This window comes from Bidens hawaiensis, unplaced genomic scaffold, assembly GCF_021521415.1.
Source record: "Bidens hawaiensis isolate Kalapana, Puna unplaced genomic scaffold, B.hawaiensis_p1.1 tig00014895_1, whole genome shotgun sequence".
NCBI lineage: Eukaryota > Viridiplantae > Streptophyta > Magnoliopsida > Asterales > Asteraceae > Bidens > Bidens hawaiensis.
In genome coordinates, this window is record NW_027492316.1 from 443,416 (window position 1) to 470,627 (window position 27,212).

At 37.9% G+C, this 27,212-nt stretch overlaps 2 protein-coding genes across 2 annotated transcripts; one reads left to right on the plus strand and one right to left on the minus strand.

Annotated features, from left to right (window-relative positions):
* Positions 1-8,270: 8,270 nt before the first annotated feature.
* LOC143547925 (uncharacterized) lies at positions 8,271-10,821 on the plus strand. The gene is made up of 4 exons (XM_077039221.1): positions 8,271-8,397; positions 8,509-8,786; positions 9,108-9,167; positions 10,804-10,821. The coding sequence occupies exons 1-4, from the start codon at positions 8,271-8,273 to the stop codon at positions 10,819-10,821; spliced, it is 483 nt and encodes a 160-aa protein (XP_076895336.1).
* Positions 10,822-22,667: 11,846 nt separating this feature from the next.
* LOC143547920 (uncharacterized) lies at positions 22,668-25,665 on the minus strand. Its single transcript, XM_077039219.1, has 6 exons — positions 25,461-25,665; positions 25,135-25,277; positions 24,337-24,471; positions 23,900-24,085; positions 23,683-23,807; positions 22,668-23,027 (listed from the first exon to the last, which is right to left on the minus strand). The coding sequence occupies exons 1-6, from the start codon at positions 25,657-25,659 to the stop codon at positions 22,802-22,804; spliced, it is 1,014 nt and encodes a 337-aa protein (XP_076895334.1). The 5' UTR covers positions 25,660-25,665; the 3' UTR covers positions 22,668-22,801.
* Between the last annotated feature and the right edge of the window lie 1,547 nt (positions 25,666-27,212).

The window sequence follows — 27,212 nt, forward strand, 5'->3', positions numbered from 1 at the left end:
TATTAAATGATTTATACTTAAAAGTGTGATGCCTACCAAAGACGTAGCAACATCATTCACCAACCATCGAAAACCATGTATCTGATTATCTCTCCTTGGACCTTCATGAAGTGGGGAATGGACATCTAGGGGAAACTACAAAAGGCTCAAGGAGAAAAGGATATTTGTGTTAGCATTGACATATTGCTTTTTCAAATGGATTGAACTAAAGTGATTCGTCAAAGTAAGAGAGAAAGAAGTAGTATCATTTATCAAGCGAAACATTCTGACATGGATCGGGATCCCAATGGTTCTCAATGAATCAGCAAGAGGACTGCCAACTTCTGTGTTGCCTGGGAATAAAAAAAGATAACTTCAACACCGGTACACCGTCAAGCTAATGGACAAGCAGAATCCTCAAACAAGATCATCAACAACTTGAAAAAGAAGTTAGGGACAAAGAAAGAAAAATGGGCTAATAGAACTACATAAAAAAATGTGACCTGACAAACTTCTTCCTCTTTTGGTACTGAAGCATTGATCTAGACAGAGACGGTGATTCTACAGTAAGATCCTGCTTCTAGAATCCCGAGACTAATGATCAAGATCTTGCCAATGATCTTAATGTTGTCGATGGACTCAAGGATTCGGCTAAGCTCCTAAGGATGGCAAGTTAGCAACAAAGTGGGAAGGATCCTACTTGATAGATGCAGAAGCAAGTAAAGAAGCATACCAGTTGGCCACCTCGGATGGTAGGATCCTTATGAGATCTTGGAATGTTGTTCATCTCAAACTCTACTTCATGTAAGTTATTTTATTTCTAACTTGGAGTGGTATGTAATATAACCCTACTTAGTTATTATTTATTTAATTTAATATTATTATTTAAATCATATTACTAACTTAAGCATCGGAAGAGTGTTAGCCGCTCACGAAGGTATAAGTGTTTTGTAGGTTGGGGTCCAAAGAAAGTGATTGCATTCCTAGAGGTTTGGAACTCTCTCTAATTTTAAGGTATAAATCCCTTCAAAGGCTAAAGGTTTTCACCTTTCTACGAAATTGGGTTTGAACACAATGCCTGCGCGCATGATATCCAAGTATAGTTCAAGGTAGTGGGACCAATCTATATTTTAGTAGCTGACAATTTCACTATTGTTGACTATATGTTGGATCCTTGAGAATATTATCAATGGAATAACATTAACATGTTATACACCGGGCATGACCTACGCACATAATATTGACATGTTACCTAAGGTTTTGGCATATACATATCACACAAGATGCTACCCCCGGCATTCAAATCAAGTATTTTCCATAATATCTAAAGATTTAGCATTTACATGTTAACAAAAAATATGCAGTAGATTTAGTATAAGTGGGACATCCCTGCAGTTCCTTTATCCTAAAGTATAGTTTCTTAAGAAGAATTCTAAGGAATCAACTTACTTACTCGCAGATAATGCATATGGGGCAACCAAGGTTATTATAGGTTGACAACTTATTAAACTCTCTGCTAATATCTAGTATGTCTACCTATTTAAATTTGTTATTATTTAAAAGTTATATGATTTTAACCTTATCGAGATTTTAGTTTTTAACCAATCTCAATAAACTAAGTCATCGTAAGGGTGTGCATGGGTCGGTTTGGGACGCTTTTGAGCCAAACCCATAACAAAAACCGACCAGTTATGGTGGTTATGGTTAATCGATTTTGTAGGTTATAGTGAGTCGGTTATGGGTCGGTTAACCGTAAATAAAAAATCTAATTGGGCTTTAACGTTTGGTACCAATTATTACAAAAAAAACAACATGACATAATCTAACAAAGTATATAATCGTTAAAATTAATACCAAATATTCAAAAATAGAATGACATTATATAATAAAACTTAATTTGATAACAAACGTTGAACTGGTCGTTGGTTGATCTGATCGGACCCCAGACACATGAGAGCCTAGCCCGAAAGGAATGCATGCTTCCCCGGTGCTTCATGGGGCGTACGTTCGCAGCTCCCCCCCCTCTAATCTAAGCCTACCTCGCTTGCTCGGGAATGCCGGCAAAATAATGGAATGACGGTGCTAGCCTGCTTGGTTGTGCAGGCGATGATTTATCGGCTAGCGCGCGGCAGAGGAGCTTCGAGTGACTTTTTTCTTTGCTCTTTGAAAGCCCTTCACTCGAAGCTCTGCCCTTTGCTTTGCCCCGTGTTGTCTTCCTCCAGTTGCCCCCACCCAATAGGCATGCAGTCAATTGCCCTTATCGTTCTCATCAAACAAAAGATTGGTGGAAACTAATCCCAAACACATTGTTGGTTAAATAAATGGGTGAGTTCGGTTATGGTGGTTTTGGAATTATCTTTAACCAAAACCAACCAGTAACTGACGGTTTTTAAAATTTCATTAAATCGACCCACCGGTTATGTCGGTTATTGGTTAAAATTGGTTCGGTTATGGTTCGGTTAAACGGTTATGGCAGTTAAGTTGCTCACCCCTAAGTCATGGCTTTTATAACCTATTTTTGAAAATAGTCTATTTATTTCATACGGACCTTTTGATAGAATGTTCCCTCAACATTGCTCACCCATAAGTCATGGCTTAAATAACCTGTTTTTGAAAATCGTCTATTTATTTCAAATGTTCCCTCAACATTTGAAAACTTAACAGTTATAAATGATGATAACAACTGTTTAATTTTGGGGACAATTGTTATGGGCCAATTTTATGACTCGAGATTCCTGATCCTGCGGGATCCCTGCCCTTAAGGATCCTGATTTCGACTTTTTTCAGGATCCTAAGCACTTACGGTTTATTTCGATCTTCGCTTTGACTTATTCTTGTGCTGACGTTGGTGCCTTAATTCACATCAAACACTCACTAAATAACTGCTGAAAACATGTGAAATGGGTTTGTAGCGGCTAGGAGTAATGACCAAGTTGAAGACCTACTAAATAGGTGGGATTCCCAAAATCAGTTACTTATTCTCTTTGACTAGCTAGAATTAATCTTTGTCTAAGACTTAATAGCTGGCTGGAAAAGCTTGCATAAAAAATACGCCCAACGACAATGAGTGTTAATCAAGAAGAAACCTGAATAATCGGGATGTTACTCGGTCCGGGATACCGAACAAGTCTGGTGTCTTGAATTGATATTTATTATCCTAACGTTTATTCTTGCAGGCTACTCTATGTGAACTGTTATATAACGGCTAATTGACCAAGTCTACCTAAAGAATTGGGGTTATAGTTAACAACACGTGATGGAAGAGTGCAACAAGTCTCTAACAGTCAGAAGAAGGAGTCTAAATAAAATCCGGCGTTTTTTTCTTAGTTTGTTATTTTGTTTTACTATAAAATGAGGTAAACGCAATGGCTAGAAACACATCTTTTGCACTCACTGTGATGTGTGGGTAAAAATTGTGTATTAAGTGTGTAAATTCGTGTGTCTTGATTAGTTATATATTGTGAACACGATTACTTTGAGTTCGTTTGTGGTTACATGTGTGTGGAGCTTAACGGACTTAAAGAAGATAACTTGGAGCATTCATGACGGAGTGTAAATGAAAGTAATGATCTATGAGATGATAGAGAATTGATATACGAAGACGTGGCCGCAAACGACGAGGAAAATGGAGTTGAAATGAAGATTCTATGAAGAAAACGATATTGATTAATCAATTCGTTGTGTTTGCTTTTGTGCTTAAACGGTTTTAATTAATTGATTACTTAATATTTTGTCAGTTAATTGATTTGTGGTCATCAACCGTTAGGATTAAGTTCTTTCATCATTCACCCATTTATCGTTAACCATATTATTGATTTTGTGTTTCAACAAGTAAAACCGATTATCAAATTGATTTTCATTTAGCCTTATCAATTGTTTGGATTCAGTTCTGACGATCAACACCGTCAATCGTTAAGTATTTTGGTTTACATATTTTAAAAGAAACCGTCCAAAGAAGTTTATCAATTCCTTAACTTGCTGCAAAAGTCGAACCCTGGAGTTTGGTTATTTTCACATAATTGTTTACAAACTAATCAACTAAACCGTTTGACATCGTCTGTCCACTTTTAAGTATTTTTATAACAGAAATTGAGTTCCACTTGAACTTTCCACTGATTCCATGTGGATTCAACACCTTACTTGCCCTAGCTAGCAAAGGTATTTTATAAGTATTTTTGATTGACCTTTTGACATCGATCAAAATGGCGCCGTTGTCGAGGAATCAACGCGCAAAGTGCTAGTTTAGCTTAGATTTTATTTTTCGTTTTTTTATTTTTCTTCGTTGATTTCACGCGGAGTGTTAGTGTTTGTGTCTGTGCAGGTAACTTCATAAGTTTATGCAGACAAGATATTCCCGTGAGAAAGAGCCGCTCCAATTTGATCCCGAAATCGAGAAAACAGCAAGATGACACCTGGCAGCTCAGAAACCCCTACTAAACCAAATACACGAAATCATAACACCAAAAGAAGAGACCATGAGTAACCGAAACCGAAGAGACCCAAATGTTTACCAACCACATAACCAAGAACAACCAATCCCACGAAACCAAAACGTTAACCATGACAGAAACCCCAATTTTGTTCAACCAAAGAGATGTTAACCGTAACCCCATGCGGCAGTTTAACGTGGATGGAAACTTGTCAATCAGATCTGCCCCAGTAAACCGTCAAAGACACGATGATTTGAGAGAAGAAAGACCCGAGGTTAATAATGCTCGTGCACTAGTGGAAAATTGGCAAATAGGGGACGACCTTGGTTTCAATTCTGAGGGTGAGGAGGAGTTTAGAGATATCAGCAACAAGATCTCCGTGATGACCAAGAGATTGGACAGCATCATCCAGAAAATCAGAGAGATCGAGCTCCAAGACGGCAACCAAACCATGAACAGCCGTACTATGATTTTGATGATAGAGTTCCAAGGGCATTTGTTCCACCGCCAGTTTGAGGCGTTCAAAGCCACTTCATTCCACAAGTGGCTACGAATCCTCTACCAATCATCATTCGGCAGAATAGTTTGACGGGGTTACCTACATTTCATGGAAAAGCTACAGAAAAACCATACCTACACTTGAGTGATTTCAACTCGATATGCGCACTCATCTCGAGTCAAGGTTTTACTGCGGAAGTGGTGAAGATGGTAGTCTTCCAGTTTAGTTTGAAAGATGCGGCAAAGCAGTGGTTTTTATCGTTGCCATCAGCTAGTATTTTCACTTGGGAGACTTGGCACAACAGTTTTTAGACGAGTATTATACTACCCAGAGAACCACAGAGGCCTGTAACAACATTCGAAACTTTCAGCAGATCACCGGTGAAACTTTCTATGAATCATTCCAAAGGTTTAAACGATTGTTGAGGACTTGTCCACATCATGGGATTGCCTTATGGGAATTGATAAAGACATTCCATGATAGTCTCTCAAATGATGATTTCCGTGACCTCCAAGCCACCACAAATGGATCTTTTCTTGCAAATAACAAAATGAGGATTGGGGACATTTTGAGAGACATGCGAGTAATTCAAAGAGACAAGAACAGTCGAACAGGATGTCAAAAAGGGCGGTGGTAAAAGTAGTTGAAAGTCGGGGTCAGATGATAGAATGGATAGATTGGAAAAGAAGATGGATAAATTGTTGGTTGCAGGTGTACAAGGAGTGGGAAATTCGGGAAAAACATATCAGGTATGTGAAGGTTGTGGTGAGTTAGGACACGAGATTGGGAGTTGTGGGGTTGCACAAGAGGAAGAAACTGAAGAAGAAGAAGAGGTCAATTATGTGCAGGGTGAAAAGAGATACAATAACATGAATTCGAATAACTACCATCCGGGCCTCAGGAATAATCCAAACTTCAGCAATGGAAACCCGAACACACAACAGAACCCGAATTTTCAGCGTAGTTCTCAGAAGACGGGTTATCAGTCAAACCTGAAACAGTACAGTGACAGTTCGGGAAGCGGACAGAGTGGGTACAATGAAAGAGATTCTGAAGGTTACAATAAGAGTTATCAAAAGAGTTATCAGCAGGGGCAAGGAAATTCTTCGGGGAACAAAGAGGAGTCACTTAAGGATGTGATGGAGTTATTGAAACAGATGAAGGCAAATCAAGAGACTCAAAATAAGGCATTGAATCAGAGGCTGGAGCTTCAAGAGAAGGCAAATGCTGCGAGAGATAAACAGGTGAGTCAACTGGCCGAAGAAATGGCGAGCTTAAAGCGAAATCCATCCAAGTTACCGAGTGACACTTTGAAGAATCCTAGTCATTAGAACAACAGCTCTTCAAGTGGAAAGAACACCCACATTAACCAGGTAAGTACTCCTAGAAATGGTCATGTTTATGATAATGGGGTAAATCCATCGTCATCCTTTGAAGAAGGACTGGTGGAAGATTTGGGAGAAATGGGAACAGTGATGATGAGGTGGAGATTATCCAAATAAATAAACCAAAAATGTTAATTAATAAAAATTTAAACAAATCGGTAAAAGAAAAAGAAACACCAACCACCAAGGAGACGTGGCCCACGGGTAAAACCGTCCGGTTCCCTCAGGCATTGGTGAATCCCACAACATCATCACCAACAAAAGGGGCCCACATCAGGAGGAAATGTGGGAAGTCTTTAAACAATTAAAAACTAATTTACCCCTCATTGATGCTATTAAACAAGTCCCCGCATATGCTAAGTACTTGAAGGACTTGTGTACTCAAAAGCGAACTCACAAGATGCCCAAACAGGTGGATTTAACGGCTAATGTGAGTTCGTTTTGACGGAAATCCTCCCACCAAAGTTGCAAGATCTGGGAACGCCAATAATACCCATTCAAGTGGGCGATTTTAACATTACAAGGGCGTTATTAGATCTTGGAACAAGGGTGGGTATTCTCCCAGTGAGCTTATATGACCAATATGACTTTGGCCCACTTCGAAAAGCTGACACCACCGTGGTGTTAGCTGATTTGACACTTAAGCTTCCTAGGGGAATTGTTACTGATGTGATTGTTATGATCGAGGATTTTTATTACCCGGTCGACTTTCTGGTTCTAGATTATGTTACAATTGACCCAAAACGACAATCGAACATGATTCTCGGTAGGCCCTTTTTGGCAACCGCTAATTCTTTAATAAACTGTAGAACCGGAGTAGTTGACATGGCTTTTGGGAATAAAAATCTTAGGTTGAATGTTATTTCAAACGTATCTAACCATTTGGTGAGTGATGAATGCTTCGCAGCTGACATCATTGATGGGTTGAATCCTCATGCAAATGAGGAAGATGCCACAGAGGAGTGTGTTATTTGTTGCAGGACTGCAGTTGAGCATTCACACCAGTTGGAGAAGGAAGAAAAAGAGGTGGAAATTTATGCTGCAAGCATCGGAAAACCGCCATAGTCTCAACAGGCATCGGAAAACCGCCACATCTAAAGACCATTTCCCTCTACCGTTCATTGACCAAATCATCGAAAAATTATCAGAATCACAAATTTTATTGCTTTTTAGATGGCTACTCGGGGTACAATCAAATTGCTATCCACCCCGATGACCAACATAAGACCACGTTCACAGGTCCATACGGTACATTCGCATTTAGGCGAATGCCTTTTGGTTTGTGTAATGCCCCGACCACCTTTCAAAGGTGCATGATATGTATCTTCTCATATATGGTCGGGGAATCACTTGAAATTTTTATGGACATTTTTCTATTTTCGGCTCATCTTTTGAGTCATGTTTAAACGAATTAACAAAGGTTTTAAAAAGATGTGTGAAAACGAATTTGGTCTTAAGTTGGGAAAAGAGCCATTTCATTGTTCAAGAGGGAACGATTTTGGGACATGTCATCTCGAGTAGGGGGGTCGAGGTTGATCGGGCAAAAGTTAATGTCATATCTAATCTGCCGGATTTTACCGACAGTTCATTAAAAATTTTAGTGTCATCACAAAATCGTTGTGTAATTTGCTTTTAAAAGATGTGCCATTTGTTTTTTATGAAGATTGTTTAAATGCATTTAACGTTCTTAAAAACAAACTAGTTGAGGCCTCAATTTTGCTATCACCTGATTGGTCACTTCCATTTGAAATTATGTGTGATGCAAGTGATTATACAGTTTGGGCTGTTTTGGGTCAACGGGTGGATAAGAAACCCGTTGCCATATACTATGCTAGCCAAACCCTTTCTGACGCTCAAATAAACTACACAACTACAGAAAAGGAGTTGCTCGCAGTAGTATATGCTTTGAATAAGTTTAGATCTTATATTGGGAGCAAGGTTATTGTGTTTTCAGATCACAGCGCTGTTAAGTATCTGATGGAGAAGAAGGATGCAAAATCGCGCTTAATTAGATGGATTTTGTTGATTCAAGAGTTTTTCGTGGAGATTCGTGATAAGAAAGGCAGCGAGAATGTGGTTGCTGATCATCTATCTAGACTGACAGGTCAAGAGGAAGAGAATACTAGAGCTATTAATGAATAATTCCCGGACGAGCAATTGTTTGCTATTTCAACATTACCATGGTATGCTGACATCATTAATTTTCTGGTTGCAGGTACCATCCCAGAATTCTGGCCCAAGAAAAAGAAATATCAATTCATTTCAAAGGTGAAACAATACGTGTGGGAAGACCCAAATTTGTTCAAGATTGGGGCTGATCAAGTCTATCGGAGATGCATTCCAGATGAGGAGATTCAAAGTGTGTTGTATCACGAACACTCACTCGCATACAGTGGACATTTCAGCGGGCAGAAAACGGGTCATAAAATTTTAGCTTGTGGTTTTTATTTTCCTAGTTTATTTAAAGATGTAGCAGAATATGCTAAAAATTGTGTGAGATGTCAACAGTTAGGTAGTATTTCCAGGAGGAACGAGATGCCCATGCAACCAATCCTCGTTGTGGACATCTTTGATGTTTGGGGAATTGATTTTATGGGCCCGTTCCCAAATTCCTTCGGGAATTACTATATTTTGGTGGCGGTTGATTATGGTTCGAAATGGGTTGAAGCAATAGCCACCAAAACAAATGACCATGCCGTTGTTTGTAAATTCGTCCAATCAAATATTTTCTCGAGATTTGGCGTCCCTCGCATTATTATTAGTGATGGGGGTTCCCATTTTAAAAACTTTAATTTTGGCAAATTACTTAAACAGTATGGCGTAAACCACCGAATAACCACACAATACCATCCTCAAACGAGTGGTCAGGTTAAGGTATCTAATAGGCAAATTAAAGAAATTTTACAAAAAACGGTAAGACCCGATAGAAAAGATTGGTCAATAAAATTAAACAATGCTTTATGGGCTTATCGTACCACTTTTAAAACGCCTATCGGTACCACCCCCTATCGGTGGGTTTACGGGAAAGGATGTCATTTACCTGTGAAACTTGCCCATCATGCTTTATGGATCGTGAAAAATGTTAATCTAGACTATGAGTGTGCAGGTAAAGAAAGAAAGTTGAATATATGTGAGCGGAGGAGCTGCAGGATGAGGCGTATGAGTGCGCGTCAGCATATAAAGACTGGATGAAACATGTGCATGATGCAAAGATTAAGAGGAAGACTTATGAAAAAGGACAACGGGTTTGGTTATACAATTCCAGAGAAAAACTGTTCCCGGGTAAGTAAAAGAGTAAGTGGATGGGACCGTATCAGGTGAAGCGTGTCGGTCAGTTTGACGAGGTCGAAATTGAGGATTTCGATGATCATCTAAGGTAGTTAGTGAATGGGCATCGGTTGAAACCATATTCAGAAGATGCAGACTTGAATAAGAGCATACATGAGTCGGTGGTGAGCTTTATAGCTACTGCACCATCATATTCAACCGAGCAATAAGGGCCAGGTAACGTCGGGTTGTAGACTTTAAATTCAGCGCTTCTCGGGAGGCAACCCAAGCGTTTTTGTTTTTCTTTCTAAAAAAAATTTCCATGGACCGTAGCTTACGGTTAGTAGTAACTGCCTTACGGTGCACCGCAGACCGTAGCTTACGGTCACCCCGCCGTAGCATACGGTCAGGGTTTTTCTGGTTTCCGAAAAATAATAATAATAATAATAATAATAATAATAACAATAATAATAATAATATAACAACTAAATCAATTAACCTCCACCACCAATTTAACCTACTTCTTTCTTCTTATTTCTTTCTTCTACGTCTTCTTCTTCCTCTCCTTACTACCAAGAACACATAAAACACCCACAACCCTAACTCTCTCAATTCCTACCCAAATCTCTTGATTCCGGACTCTATACTCATTATTTTTTCGAGAGGAACTCACCTGTGGTGTCAGTTTTCATCAATTGTTGCTCAATTTTTGCCGGATTCGTGAGGGTGTGAAGAACCCCAAAAATAAAGTTTGGGGATTTTCAAGTTTAAGTGTTTTTTGTTGTAATTGAAGCTTAGGACATCAACTTTCATCATCTAAAAAGGTATGCATTTCACTTAATTTTAATTTGATGAAGCCTAAGGTTTGTGATGACGTTCAAGTTTTACTTTATGCATGTTGATTGAGGTTAGGGATTGTTATGGTGATAATGTCTCCACACTTGTAAGATTAGATTTGTTAAGGGATTAGTTTATGGGTGTTATGGGTTATAATGATTTGGTTATGATGGCTTGTTGAAATTTTGCAAGATAAAAATTGATAATAAAGTGATTGATGTTTATATAACTAATGGAACAGTTGGGTTAATGACATAGATCAACTTTTACAAGTTAGAGTTTGAAGTGGTTTTATAAACATTGAATCAACGAGTCATACACCCATAACCAACAACAAGTGTGGAGATATTTGGAAGGTTTGTCATGTTATTTAACTTGCATTGTTTGCTTGATTGTGATTGTGTAGTATGGGAATGACCAGTGATACTAGGAAAAACCCGCCAAGGAATTAAGGGAAGGATGCCTCATCGTCGGCCGATCCCCCGCTTTGCCCAAAAGAAGATTAATTTTGAGGGATTTTAACGACGAGGAGGATCCCATGTAGGAACCATATGAAGATGAAGGAATGGTGCCTCCCCTTAAGCCAATTTGGGGAGGGGGCCCGTATCGGGAATGGATCCATATTGGCAAGCGGAATTATTTAATGATAAGATAGGAAAGTTGAAAAACAAAATCGATGGCTTTATATGAGAGGCGGGTTTCGAGTTCTCTTTTGAGCCCGTTTGGTATTATAACCATGTTTGAAAACTTAGGTTGGGAGGTAGCGTTGAAGTGTTACGATGAAGAAGATAAGAAAATTTACATGGATTCTATTCAAGAGTGGGTCGCATCGTTGACAGTTGATTGGGGGAGTAATCTGTACAAGACAATGAGGTTGATTAGGAAGACAAATAATAAGGAGGTAGTTATGTCGTTGGACGCTTTGCGGAGGATATCACCATTTGATTCTAAACCATCAGGAGAATATGTGTATCCCTCAGAAGACGAGTTGTATGTAAACCCGGATAAAAATCCTTTGTATGAGAGAATGAAATTGGATCTCTGTAAACCGGGACGTGCCCATACGATGCTGCGAAACAATCTGAAGTTGCAAGCAAGATTGTTGTTGAGTGTAATGGTCTTTAATGTAATGCCGAAGCGAGGTGACAAAACTCAAGTCCGAAAATGGGAAATTCCCGTGTTGCATGCATTAAAGACGGGTACACCAAAGATTTCATACCGGTATTTGGTTTGATAAATATCTGGAGGGCAAGAGAGACGAAGTTAAAGTTAATTATCCCACACTGTCGTTTGATTACAGCTTTATTAAAGGCAAATGGAGCGATTCGAGCAGATACACCAACGGTTGAGAAGACTCTGCGTCTTTTTGATAAAGAGCAGTTTCAGAAAGAGGGTTTGCTTTATCATGAGGAAAGAGGATATGTTTATATCCAAAATTTTGATACACAAGTGCAGTTGAAGGCATTAAAGAGTGGGCATGGTGAGGATGTGATTGAAGAAGAGTATGTGTTTTTTTGGATAGTCGGGGTCATCAGGCTCCACGACAGGCAGTGAGAAGTGATCAGGGGGAGTTCATCGGGGCAGCCACAAAAAGCCCCGACTCAACTTCCACACGAGATGGTGCAAGATGATGCAGGAACGGTTGACTGGTTACAAGGTTCGAGGCCACCGGTCTATGGTAGTTGGGGTAGTGAGTTTCAATACATATTTGACCAACAGAATCGGAACGCATAGATGTAGCGGAGATAGACCCGAAGATTGTATGACCGAATGGAGTTATGGAATCAAACCCACGCGTATAACCGGCAGCAAGAAATCAATGATCGATATGAGGATAATCGCCAGAGTCGGGCACATACAGTGTGGCATCGGGGTGAACCGGTGGTGGATAATCCACCGATGATTGACTACTCCTCTTTGGGGCAGTTCGACGAGAGTACACACTATCCACCACCTCAGATTCACCATTCAAGGTGGGTGGATCCGCATGCAGACACAGCTCGGGATGCTGGTGCGGGGAGTTCATCAGACGCGTTTAACTTCTCTGGTGTCATGGACACTATGAGGTCTATCTTTGGTGACCCGCAGCCACCGTATTAATGAGCACTCGTTGATCCGCTGATCAGGTCCATGTGTCTCCCCTTATCTGTTATTTTTTGTTGTCTATTTAATAATTGTGTTTATGGGTGGTTGGGTGGCGTGATGAACTTTTTGGTAGTGTGGGTGGTGTTTATGTTTATGTTTGCTTAAAACTTTATGTGTTTATATTATGGTGTGCAACTTTATTTAAATTCGGAGATATGTAATTGGTTGTCCCTTGAATTGCAATTGGTATGAATATCCCGTGTTTGCATCTGTTTTTGAAAATCTTAGTTACATTGAGGGCAATGTAAATCTCAAGTGTGGGGATGGAGAAATTAAAATTTTTAGCCTTAAGAGTAGCTTGATTGTGCGCAAAAGTCGGAATTGTAACTTGTTAATTGCTAGTATTAATGCCAAGTAGAGGTCTTTGGTCATAGTCAATTTTTAAGCTTCTCTAAAGTCTTCCTATGCAAATGTTTTTCAAAAATAGAAAATTAAAATGAACCATTTAGATGGGATAATGAGTCATGGGGACAGGTACACATATTTCATGTCGGCAGCCTAATTCCTCCGGTACGTGTGTAAGATTTTCCTTATATATAATACACATATAATATATAGTATATACACATGTCATTTTAGTGCCATTATAGAGAGTAACCAGTATGCCCATAATATCTAGAACTTGGTTATCTCATGCATTTCGAAATCTTAGTTTGGCATGAATGCAAAAGTGATAGAGACAATTAGGTTAAGCCTCGTCTGGATGAGTGCGAGTGTGAGTATTGGGGGTTGGGCCTCATACGTTATATATATGAGCGTGGATAATGAGAGGGGGCGGGGGGATGGTTCCCTTAGAAAACATTTTTTTTGACCTATTCTTTCGTTCAATCAACTCCGGTGTGATATTACAAGACGATCCGGCTTAATAGGTTTCTTTGTAATTGTTTTAGTATGTATCGATATGATGTATCAAGCATTATGTTTATTATGCTTCAAAAAAAATTGTGCTAAAGTTACAAAGTTCAAGTAGTACGAGTTTGAAAAAAAATGAAAAGTTAAAGAAAAGCTCAAAAAGAGTCAATGATCTAGTCAGTATTGGTTGTAAATGAAAGTTAGTGAGTTTGTTAGTTGTTTAGTCATTGGAATAAATTGGTCAGTTGTTTATATCAGTGTTATTTTGCTTTGTAAAAAGCCAGATCGGATCGTTTGAGCTACTTTAAAAATTCCCTTCCATACCCTTACACATAGCCCCGTTACAACCCGTTTTAAGCCCTCTTGATTTGCATTTGTATCAAAGCACTATATGGGTGGACATATGACTTGCTTCCAAGCTTATTACTTTGTGGTCATACTTGGTATAGAGGGTAGAGAGATACTAGCACATCTTTTGCTGGTCCAGATATTAAACCGAGAGGAGAGGTATTATATTATGAGGGGTATGACCATGTGTGCCTTAACCGGAAACAAAGTACACTCGTTTGGGCGGTCTCAAAGATTTAAAATGTATCATTAAATTATTTGGTGGGTTATCAACCTTGACATTGTCAGTTCTTGGGAATTGGGTATGACCTTATACCACACTAGAATTAATACTGATAATTGATGAACCATCGATCGAGGTGTATGTGTTGCATGAGAGTTTGCCTTAGGGCAAGCAAATATAAGTGTGGGGATGTGATGTGTGGGTAAAAATATGTGTATTAAGTGTGTAAATTTGTGTGTTTTGATTAGTTATATATTGTGAACACGGTTACTTTGAGTTCGTTTGTGGTAACAGGTGTGTGGAGCTTAATGGAGCTTAAATAAGATAATTTGGAGCATTCATGAGGGATTGGAAATAAAAGTAATAATCTATGAGATGATAGAGAATTGAAATACGAAGACGTGGCCACAAACGGGGAGGAAAACAGAGTTGAAATGAAGATTCTATGAAGAAAACAATATTTAGTCTGGCAGGACCGTAAGGCAGAGTTCAAAGACCGTAGCTTACGGTCTGGTATGACGGAAAATAGGTTTTTGGTATTTTTCTTCCATATATAAAGACATAAAACCCTAAGGTCGAGAGGATTCAATATTATTCAGTTTTGGGACTTCTTGGAGGCCATCTTACACCACCATAACACATCTTAATCACAAGATTGATCCATGAACACCTTCTCCAACATCATAATCAAGAGCATGAAGATAAAGATGCAGGGCTAAAGGCTTCATAACCATCTCCGGGTGTAGGGTTGAGTTGCTTGTTAGGTTTTGTTATTCTATAGTTTAACTTTGGATTTGTAATTGATTAAGCATTTGGTTAATCAATTCGTTGTGTTTGCTTTTGTGCTTAAACAGTTTTAATTAATTGATAACTTAATATTTTGTCAGTTAATTGAGTTGTGGTCATCAACAATTAGGATTAAGTTCTTTCATCATTGACCCGTTTATCATTAACCATATTATTGATTTTGTGTTTCAACAAGTAAAACCGATTATCAAATTGATTTTCATTTAGCCGTGTCAAGTGTTCGGATTCAGTTCTGACGATCAACACGGTCAATCGTTAAGTCTTTTGGTTTACATATTTTAAAAGAAACCGTCCAAAGAAGTTTATCAATTCCTTAACTTGCTGCAAAAGTCGAACCCTGGAGTTTGGTTATTTTCACATAATTGTTTACAAACTAATCAACTAAACCGTTTGACATCGCCTGTCCACTTTTAAGTATTTTTATAACAGAAATTGAATTCCACTTGCACTTTTCACTGAATCCATGTGGATTCGACACCTTACTTGCCCTAGCTAGAAAAGTTATTTTTTAAGTATTTTTGATTAACCTTTCGACATCGATCAAAATGGCGCCGTTGCCGGGGAATCAACACGCCAAGTGCTAGTTTAGATTAGTTTTTAGTTTTTTTTTTTAATTTTTCTTCGTTGATTTTACGCGGGGTGTTAGTGTTTGTGTATGTGCTGGTAACATCATAAGTTGATGCAGAAAAGATATTCCCGTGAGAAAGAGCCGCTCCAACTTGATCTCGAAATCAAGAAAACAGCAAGACGAAACCGAGCAGCTCAGAAACCCATACTAAACCAAATACCCGAAATCATAACACCAAAAGAAGAGACCATGAGTAACCGAAACCGAAGAGACCCAAATGTTTACCAACCACATAACCAAGAACAACCAATCCCACGAAACCAAAACGTTAACCGTGATAGAACCGCAATCTGTTCAACCAAAGAGATGTTAACCGTAACCCCAGGCGGCAGTTTAACGTGGATGACAACTTTTCAATCAAATCCGCCCCAGTAAACCGTCAAAGACACGATGATTTGAGAGAGGAAAGACCCGAGGTTAATAATGCTCGTGCACGAGTGGAAAATTGGCAAATAGGGGACGACCTTGGTTTCGATTCGGAGGGTGAGGAAGAGTTTAGAGATGAACAGGAGGGTCGATATCAGCAACAAGATCTCTGTGATGACCAAGAGATTGGACAGCATCATCCAGAAAATCAGAGAGATCGAGCTCCAAGACGGCAACCAAACCATGAACAGCCGTACTATGATTTTGATGATAGAGTTCCAAGGGCATTTGTTCCACCGCCAGTCAGAGGTGTTCAAAGCCACATCATTCCACAAGTGGCTACGAATCCTCTACCAATCATCATTCCAGTCAGACGTGGAAGAACTTTTTCGGTAAGGCAGAATAGTTTGACGGGGTTACCTACATTTCATGGAAAGGCTACAGAAAAACCATACCTACACTTGAGTGATTTCAACTCGATATGTGCACTCATCACGAGTCAAGGTTTTACTGCGGAAGTGGTGAAGATGGTAGTCTTCCAGTTTAGTTTGAAAGATGCGGCAAAGCAGTGGTTTTTATCGTTGCCATCAGCTAGTATTTTCACTTGGAGAGACTTGGCACAACAGTTTTTAGACGTATTATACTCCCCATAGAACCACAGAGGCCCGCAAAAACATTCGAAACTTTAAGCAAATCACCTGTGAAACTTTCTATGAATCATTCCAAAGGTTTAAACGATTGTTGAGGACTTGTCCACATCATGGGATTGCCTTATGGGAATTGATAAAGGCATTCCATGATAGTCTCTCAAATGATGATGTCCGTGACCTCCAAGCCACCACAAATGGATCTTTTCTTGCAAATGACGAAAACGAGGATTGGGGGCATTTGGAGAGACATGCGAGTAATTCAAAGAGACAAGCACAGTCGAACAGGATGTCAAAAAGGGCGGTGATAAAAGTAGTTGAAAGTCAGGGTCAGATGATAGAATGGATAGATTGGAAAAGAAGATGGATAAATTGTTGGTTGCAGGTGTACAAGGAGTGGGAAATTCGGGAAAAACATATCCGGTATGTGAAGGTTGTGGTGAGTTAGGACACGAGTGTGGTGAGTTAGGACACGAGATTGCGAGTTGTGGGGTTGCACAAGAGGAAGAAACAGAGGAAGAAGAGGTCAATTATGTGCGGGATGAAAGGAGATACAATAACATGAATTCGAATACCTACCATCCGGGCCTCAGCTTTCATCCGAACTTCAGCAATGGAAACCCGAACACACAACAGAACCTGAATTTTCAGGGCAGTTCTCAGAAGACAGGTTATCAGTCAAACCTGAGACAGTACGGTGACAGTTCGGGAAGCGGACAGAGTGGGTACAATCAAAGAGATTCTGAAGGTTACAATAAGGGTTATCAAAAGAGTTATCAGCAGAGGCAAGGAAATTCTTCGGGGAACAAAGAGGAGTCACTTAAGGATGTGATGGAGTTATTGAAACAGATGAAGGCAGAACAAGAGACTCAGAATAAGGCATTAAATCAGAGGTTGGAGCTTCTAGAGAAGGCAAATGCTGCGAGAGATAAACAAGTGAGTCAACTGGCCAAAGAAATGGCGATCTTAAAGAGAAATCCATCCAAGTTACCGAGTGACACTTTGAAGAATCCTAGCCATCAGAACAACAACTCTTCAAGTGGAAAGAACACCCACATTAACCAGGTAAGTACTCTTAGAAATGGTAAGGTTTATGATAACGGGGTAAATCCATCGTCATCCTTCGAAGAAGGACTGGTGAAGGACTTGGGAGAAACTGGGAATAGTGATGATGAGGTGGAGATTATCCAAATAAATAAACCAAAAACGTTAATTAATAAAAACTTAAACAAATCGGTAAAAGAAAAAGAAACACCAACCACCAAGGAGACGGGGCCCACGGGTAAAGTCCCGTTCCCTCAGGCATTGGTGAAGCCCGCAACATCATCACCAAAAAAAGGGGTCCACATCACGAGGAAATGTGGGAAGTCTTTAAACAAGTAAAAATTAATTTACCCCTCATTGATGCTATTAAACAAGTCCCCGCATATGCTAAGTACTTGAAGGACTTGTGTACTCAAAAGCGAACTCACAAGATGCCCAAACAGGTATATTTAAGGGCTAATGTGAGTTCGGTTTTGACGGGAATCCTCCCACCCAAGTTGCAAGATCCGGGAACGCCAATAATACTCATTCAAGTGGGCGATTTTAACATGACAAGGGTGTTATTAGATCTTGGAGCAGGGGTGAGTATTCTCCTGGGAAGCTTATATGACCAATATGACTTTGGCCCACTTCGAAAAGCCGACACCACCGTGGTGTTAGCTGATTTGACACTTAAGCTTCCTAGGGGAATTGTTACTGATGTGATTGTTATGATCGAGGATTTTTATTACCCGGTGGACTTTCTGTTTCTAGATTATGTTACAGTTGACCTAAAACAGCAACCGAATGTGATTCTCGGTAGGCCCTTTTTGGCAACCGCTAATGCTTTAATAAACTGTAGAACTGGAGTAGTTGACATGGATTTTGGGAATAAAAAATCTTATGTTGAATGTTTTTTCAAACATATCTAACCCTCTGGTGAGTGATGAATGCTTCGCAGCTGACATCATTGACGGGTTGAATCCTCATGCAAATGAGGAAGATGCCACGGAGGAGTGTGTTATTTGTTGCAGGACTGCAGTTGAGCATTCACATCAGTTGGAGAAGGAAGAAAAGGAGGTGGAAATTTATGCTGCAGGCATCGGAAAGCCGCCATAGTCTCAACAGGTGGAGAAATTACCGGACACTATCGACTCTAAATTGAGACCATCACTTGAGTGTCCACTGGCAGTTGAGCTGAAGAAATCCCAAAACATCTCAAATACGTGTTTTTGGGAGACAACAATACTTTACCCGCCATCATAGCTTCGAACTTAAAAGAATCTCAAGAAAAGGCTTTGATGGAAGTATTTAAAGAGTATAAAGCAGCAATTAGGTGGACGATTTCGGATTTGAAGGGAATTAGTCCGTCTATCATGATGCATAAGATTATCACGAATCCCGAGGTGAAACTCGCACATGATGCACAAAGACGGTTAAATCCGAGCATGCGGGAAATTGTGAAGAAAGAAGTCCTGAAGTGGTTGGATGCGGGAATCATTTTCCCTATCTCGAACAGTACTTGGGTAAGTCCAACGCAAACGGTTCCAAAGAAGGCGGGCATTTAGATAACCTGTAATGAAAAAAGTGAAGAAATTGTTACCCGACCGGTGACCGGGTGGCGGATTTGTGTTGACTACCGGAAATTAAACACTGCAACATCTAAAAACCATTTCCCTCTACCGTTCATTGACCAAATCTTCGAAAAATTATCAGATGAGAAATTTTATTGCTTTTTAGATGGCTACTCGGGGTACAATCAAATTGCTATCCACCCCGATGACCAACATAAGACCACGTTCACATGTCCATACGGTACTTTCGCATTTAGGCGAATGCCTTTTGGTTTGTGTAATGCCCCGACCACCTTTCAAAGGTTCATGATAAGTATCTTCTCAGATATGGTCGGGGAATCACATGAAATTTTTATGGAGAATTAAAATACAAAGACGTGGCCGCAAACGGGGAGGAAAATGGAGTTGAAATGAAGATTCTATGAAGAAAACAATATTTAGTCTGGCAGGACCGTAAGGCAGAGTTCACAGACCGTAGCTTACGGTCTGGTCTGACGGAAACTAGGTTTTTGGTATTTTTCATCCATATATAAAGACATAAAACCCTAAGGTCGAGAGGATTCAATATTATTAAGTTTTGGGACTTCTTGGAGGCCATCTTACACCACCATAACACATCTTAATCACAAGATTGATCCATGAACACCTTCTCCAACATCATAATCAAGAGCATGAAGATCAAGATGCAAGGCTAAAGGCTTCATAACCATCTCCGGGTGTAGGGTTGAGTTGCTTGTTAGGTTTGTTTATTCTATACTTTAACTTTGGATTTGTAATTGATTAATTCTTCGGTTAATCAATTCTTTCTGTTTGCTTTTGTGCATAAACGGTTTTAATTAATTGATTACTTAATATTTTGTCAGTTAATTGATTTGTGGTCATTAACAATTAGGATTAAGTTCTTTCGTTATTGACCCGTTTATCGTTAACCATATTATTGATTTTGTGTTTCAACAAGTAAAACCGATTATCAAATAGATTTTCATTTAACTTTGTCAATTGTTCGGATTCAGTTCTGACGATCAACACGGTTAATCGGTTAAGTCTTTTGGTTTACATATTTTATAAGAAACCGTCCAAAGAAGTTTATCAATTCCTTAACTTGCTGCAAAACCCGAACCCTGGAGTTTGGTTATTTTCACATAATTGTTTACAAACTAATCAACTAAACCGTTTGACATCGTCTGTCCACTTTTAAGTATTTTTATAATAGAATTTGAGTTCCACTTGCACTTTCCACTGATACCCTGTGGATTCGACACCTTACTTGCCTTAGCTAGTAAAGGTATTTTATAAGTATTTTTTATTGACCTTTCGACATCGATCACATTGCACTCACACTCTCTCTAACCTAGCTCACATTGCATACGATTCTCGAGTTGTTACCCCCTCCCGAGATTTTTTTGGCAGAGATTCTGATAAGGATCAAGGGCTTTCCTTGTATACTTCATGTCACATACTTACATTAATTCATAGCTTACTACACATTTCTGGAAAATACTTTTCCTCACATTCTAAGTTTGATCATAAGATTGCTTCAATAATGTTTTACCAAAACTAGTAATAAGCTATATAACAAGAAAAAGAGTTTTATCATCCTTTATAAAAACCATGATGTCACCATAAGTTTTTAGTACAAAATTGGTATATGAATAAATGTTTTTAAATGGTTTTCGAATTTCAAATGTGTGTATAGAATCTAGATGGAACTTAATAGCAGGGGTCGGCTCAACCTATTTAGATGGCTTTAAATGATAAGTGTGACCTTAATTACCTCTTTTAATCTAACTAATAGACGTACATATCTAAATAATATACCTTCTTATATCCCACATCATTCGAAGAAGAGAATATCAAGATTAAAGAAGAGCAACAGAGAAGAGTTAATACTACAACAAAAATCTTTCATTCTTGTATTATTGTGAGATTGTCACTAGTCTTATTTTAGTGACTAGTTTTTGAGGGGGCTCACCATTGGTGTTGGTGATTTCAGAGATAGGTGATCACTACCTCTTGAGATTAGCGAAACGAAGAAATTGATCACTACTTTGGATTAGCAAAACGTTTGTACAAGTTGATCACTACCTTTGAACTAGTGAAACTCTTAGTATATCGGTGATCTCTACTAGTTTTGGCGGATGAGATGAGTTGTTGTTGGTGAAGACTTGGGGCTTATTATTATTAGTTGTATTAGATCGGGCTACAAACAGAATTGCAATGTATTAGGATTTATAACTTTGATCACTCTCTATCAACGCAACAAATAGTTGATTTGCATCTTTGGTTTGATCATTTGCATATAAAATTTGACCATTTCCGCTCATCAATTCGATGAGAACAGATTTGCAATTTTGTGTGTCACTCGATTCTACAACTTCTCACTTTCAAGGTAGAGATAGCATGTGCGTCACACTTATGCTAAGTTGGGAAGAGATCGCCAATACATGAAGATGACAAGTGGTGTACTACATGTGGTACATTTATCTGTATCTTTTAAAGCTCTTGATCTTCTCCTTGCTTGATAATTTTAAGGTTTGGACTGTGTCAACGGATTCCCTTAAGAGTATAAGAGTCTTTTTGTGTTCTTTTTAATTGCAATACGTGGGTAAAATGTTCAATAATGGTTTGTTGGGTAGCAAGATGAGAGAGAAAACCTAAATTTTCTACAGGTGGTCAAGGTTATGGTTGGAGTGCAGAAAAATAAAGTTGTTCATAAAAAAAATTGATTCAAAATAGTTGCATGAACCAAAATTTGTTTTCATGACACCCCATAATCAGGGTTTTCACTATCATATAATTTACACCTAGCGGCGCAGCTTGTTGCCCGCTTACCTGCTATGTTGATGTAATATCTATGTTTTTTTTACTAATTTCACCTAAAAAAAAATAAACATATTACAACTAAAAATTTTAGTAGGCTTTTAAATAAGTTTTAACTAAACTTGGGAGGCCCAATGTCTACATCAAATGATCCGAATATGCCATGTCACCATCCACATAATGCAACTAAATACACAACCTAAAACAGCCAACTTACGACGGTAAAGTTCCTGGCTAATAACTAAAAACATGCTATACATTATGCGAGACTCAACTTGCAAAACTGCATATTGCCCAAAATCATGCTTTATGAGCTAGATAATACACTATACCTTAAAATGTTGTGCGTTGGGGAATTATTTATGTAATTTATAAGTTCAGAGGGGATATATGTAATTTTGCTATACTTAATGAGTTACAAATGGGCCTCGAGCTTAGTCAATCAAATTGGGTTTGTGATAATACATCCATGTTGGGCCGGATCTATGTCTGGAATTGGGATTTTAAACTAGCACATTTATTTAGATCTTAATTAGGTTAATTGTACCAAGATCAAGTTATGCCCATTGATTTTTTGCTTTTCTTCTTTACCTACCATTTATGGGTTTATTTGCTAACTCAGACTTTGTGTATTATTATTTCTTAAGGTGTTTATATTTTATTAAAACTACAAATATAAAACAAAACATATATAAAATTGCATATGATCTACACCAACATTTTAAATATTTTATCAAATTATTCAGAAGGTCATCCGTTTCTCAAATTCAGTCTGACCGGTAAAGCATCGGGCTTTGTTGTCCGTCATGTTAATGTTATGAAAGCATTGGTTTATCATTGAAGAAAACATAAAAACCTCATATTGTTTATGTCCATAACAATTACAAACTTAAAACTATAGCAATGCCATCTGAATGGTAAAAGAGAGACCAACTAAACAAGTATATATAAACTGTCATCTACCAAGTCACTTAAACAGAGAACTTTGCAATCAGCTTATCGACATGAATGATGATGTCATCAATATGCGGTCTAACAGTTGCTTGAGGTTGAAGCATCCATGATACAAACTGATGTAAGGCTTCTGGATAAGGCTGTGTTGGGCCCGCTGGCCACTTTATCTGTCCGTTTATAACCGCCAGCTGCAAGCTTCCCCCTGATTCCCCTAGAGCATACTCAAATGGAGATGCCCCGTACCTGTTATATATTATAAAACTATAAGGTTAATATTATAAAAACCCAATACAGTCTTTTAATTTTTTTACAAAAAAGTCACTCAACTTAATTTTGGTATATTAAAATTGTCCAACTTGTACATTAAAATCCGCTACATTTAACAATTTCCTACTTCAATTTAATTGGAAAAAAACCTATGATGTATCAGCACCAACATTCATGTATGTTTCATTTTGCCTGACTTAACTTTAAGAGATTCAAACATTTACAAAATAAAAAAATTATAATTCACTGAAACGCTTGAATGAAAGTTTAAGTGATTTTAGAGAGACCAAAAAAAACAAACAAACAAACCAACAACTTTGAGTGACTTAAGTTGAACACTTAAAAAACTTGGCTACTATTGGGTGAAACGGGTTATTTAAAAAAACAATTAACAAGGGCATGCATTTTAAGCGAGCTTAAAGACGTTACTAACTTACTATACTAAGTTAGTTTAGTGACTCTTCATGTATCTTTTACAAGCTTAAATATACCAAACTTACGTTAAGGTCTTTCGCAAAAACAACGAAAGTATATTGCTTGTTATAATACATTTTCGCCAACGTTAGCTAAATCAGGGTATCAATGGATTCTAATCATTAACTAATTGTTGAATTATTGCAAGAGTTCTTACATTATGGCAAACAAAGTGCACCCGAGTGACCATACATCAGTTCTTTCATCAATGTCTGTTTGGCTCGGGCAATCCCACAATTCAGGAGCTCTGAAGGGTGCTGAAACATGCTCAGAAGCCCATTCCTGACCAATAAACCAAAAGTTATTAAAAAGTTTAAATAAATTGAAAGTTAATAAAAATTTAAATACATCAAAAGTAATATATAACCAATCACCTGTAATTGCAGCGCCTCTGAGCGAGAGCGAATTTGTCTTCTAGCGGAGCGAGCACTTCCAAAATCCATCAATATTGCTAGAGGCGGTTGTCCTTTACGATGTGTTAAAAGCACATTTCCCGGTTTCACATCATTATGTGCGTATGGCGGATCAAGGCTATGCAAATGCTGAAGCCCAGCACATAGCTGCGCAAAGTATTTATAAAATAAATTCTTGATAATACTTACTATAATATTAATCCTTAGGAATCCAAAATTAAGATAATGAAAATATATACTCAATTTAATATATAAAGAACCTTTTGTATAATATACAAAACTATATGTACAACCTAAAGAAACTTTACTAGAAACTATAACATTAAGGATGAAAAAGTGTAATATTTTGAAGAAAGGGTTACGATTGCCACCTCTACAAATGATGATCAATTAGTTACCTGTCTGAAAATTTGAAGAACATGGGATGTAGAAAAGAATTCTTTTTTAGATTTCATTGTATTTGAATTGTCTAATAATGTTCCATCCAGATGCACAGGAAATAAAAGGTATGCTTCATGTGTCCATGTTTGTTGCTGTCCAACAAAATAATTAATCTTAACAAAGCGAAGGCGTAAATTAAAGCCAAAATTAAACTAACTTCGTCACAGGGTATATTAATTTTATGCATGCAAGAAAAATCACTGGTAATGTTCCTTCAATGCATCTTTATTGAACAAAATGTTAATTTCATAATTTAAGTTCTTAAATCTAACCATAATCTCCATGCATATATTGAACAAGAATTATATATCTGTCTAACTAAACTATTAAAAAATAATTATTAATCTCAAAATAGCCAAGTAAAAAAATAGCTAAAAGAGGAATGGGTCAGATCGAACTAAGTTAACTAGCTCTCAAACACACAACCTCCTAAATCACTTTATTCAAATATGAAAATTACTATTGTAATTCACTTTATTCAAATATTTTAAATTACTATAATAATAGTGTTTCTGCAAAATATGTGTAATGTGCTATTTTTTTATAAAAATCAAAATAGTTAAATGAATAGTCTTACAAGCCAAAACCATAAAAACCAAAATAAACGAACCTAAACAACCAACGGCTTGCCTTTATTTATGTTTTCATAAAACCCAACTTTTTAATTCGGATTCAGTATTGCATGTAATTAAAATCGAAAAAAAAAAACAAATTTTCATATGATCACAGAACCCTAAGAGAAATAACCAGGTCACCTTTACTGGAATAATGGCATGATCAAGCAACGGGAGCAGGTTCGGGTGGCAGAACAACGCAGATACACGAATCTCCTCTTTCACCAATTGAAGCTGTTCATTATTCTGAATCAAAACCTTCTTCATAGCATAAGTTCCATCCTCTGCACATCACATCACATCACATCACAGTTTGGTTATAGGACACATTACCATACACAAAAAAAACCCAAATAACCGAACCCGAAATACACAAAAGCCAGATAGATTTTAATTTCAATCAACACCAAAGTTGAAAATAACGAATAACTATAAAGAGACAGAATATAAATAATAATAATTCATACCGGCGATGTGAGATGGGTGTTTGAATTTGGAGGATATTCCGGAGGAGTCGGTGACGATCTCTTTAACGAGGAAGACGTAGGCAAAGCCACCCTCACCGAGCTGCCGGAGGATCTTGAAGCGGTTGTTGTTGATCCAGACATCGGCCCCACCGTTTACGGCGTCGTATAGGGCGTTCAGTCCAGAAAAAGAACAACCCATTCGCCGGTTAATACTCTTTTGTTGATATCGGAAATGAAATGAGGGTTTTTGGGTTGGTGGATCTACCAGTACTACTGGTTTATGATGATAATAATAATAATAACAGATCAAAGGATCTGATATCGATTGATTAATTTGCGTAATCTTGACTCTATTACTCAACTTTGTTGCCATAAGAGGAAATTACATTTTTGTTCAATGTTGTAAGGGTGTTCATAGGGTCAACCTGATTGTGTTTCGGGTTAATCGGGTCGGGTTAGTCGGGTTTTTTTTTTAAAATATCTACCATGCAACCCGACCCTATTAAGGTTCGGGTTAGTCGGGCCAGGTTAATCGGGTTAACCATGTACCCTTATAATTTTAAGTTATTTTTTGTGTTTGTAACTTGTAGGTTGCAAAATTTTTCATTCCACTAAATTTTTAATTTCTTTTACAAGTAATTATCTTATAATTACATTTATAGGCTGGTAAATGAAACGAACGGACATGAACAAAGGCATGTCTGTGTTTTTTTCATTTAACGTTTAACGAACACATACACTTAATCGAACATATATTTGTGTTCATGTTCGTTAGTTAAAAACTAAACATGTTCGTGTTCGTTTATGTTCATTCATTTAAAATCTAAACGAAAAGTTCACGAACATAATTAAACAAAGATAAACGAACATGAAAGAACATATATGTACATACATTAACGAACACAAACATACATAAACGAACATAAATGAACGTATTTAAAGAAACACAAACAAACAAATGTAAAACATATTAGGGTGATATCATTTCTAAATGCGAATAATATTTAATAATTTTCTATTAATATGTAAACGAACGTAAACAAACTTAAATAAATTATCATAAACGAACGTTCACGAACATAGATGAATGAGTGAAACATGTGTTCATCTTCGTTCGTTTAATTAAATGAACGCAACATAAATGAATTTTCCGTCAAACGGTTCATGAACAAACATAATAATTAACTCCTCTATAAAGCTTACATATTGCCTTTAGAGTGTTTATTTCCCCTTTTAATCGTTGTATTTAAAGTTAAGTATCATCACTAATCAGGTTATTCGGGTTAACCCGAAATCCAACATTTTTCCAAAAATGAACCCGAAACCCGACCCTATTAACAATTCGGGTTATTCGGGTTAACCCGAATAACCTGATTAATAATTTTTAACCCTATTAATCCGATCCGAATTTGCTTATTCGGGTTCAAGTCGGGTTGGGTTAATCGGGTTCGGGTATTTTGGACACCCCTAGTTGTAAGATCATCCTCTACGCTGGGGCATCAAATGTAACATCGTGAAAGTTTCGGATAAAAAATGCCAAGTTACAAATGTCCAAGGATCAAAAAGTAAAATATCAATCTTCTTGACCCATAGCGATACGCGATGGGTCAGAAGAAAAGCTCATCACGTATCGCGAATGGCTTATTCCAGAACCCAAGAAATGGTAACATGGCAATACATTATTGCCAAAGAACCAACGTCATCGCGTGTCGCGATGACGTGGTCTGACAGGTGTGACACGTGTTGTCACGT

Bases quoted from the DNA above. Each gene is read 5' to 3' on its own strand.
- LOC143547925 (XM_077039221.1), top strand. From the start codon at position 8,271: ATGGAGAAGAAGGATGCAAAATCGCGCTTAATTAGATGGATTTTGTTG. The intron at 8,398-8,508 runs GTCAAGAGGAAG...TTCTGGTTGCAG, and splicing joins TCATCTATCTAGACTGACAG to GTACCATCCCAGAATTCTGG. The intron at 8,787-9,107 runs GTGAGATGTCAA...TTACTTAAACAG, and splicing joins CAGAATATGCTAAAAATTGT to TATGGCGTAAACCACCGAAT.
- LOC143547920 (XM_077039219.1), bottom strand. From the start codon at position 25,659: ATGGGTTGTTCTTTTTCTGGACTGAACGCCCTATACGACGCCGTAAAC. The intron at 25,278-25,460 runs GTATGAATTATT...TGTGATGTGCAG, and splicing joins ACACCCATCTCACATCGCCG to AGGATGGAACTTATGCTATG. The intron at 23,028-23,682 runs GTAAGAACTCTT...AATATATAACAG, and splicing joins TGCACTTTGTTTGCCATAAT to GTACGGGGCATCTCCATTTG.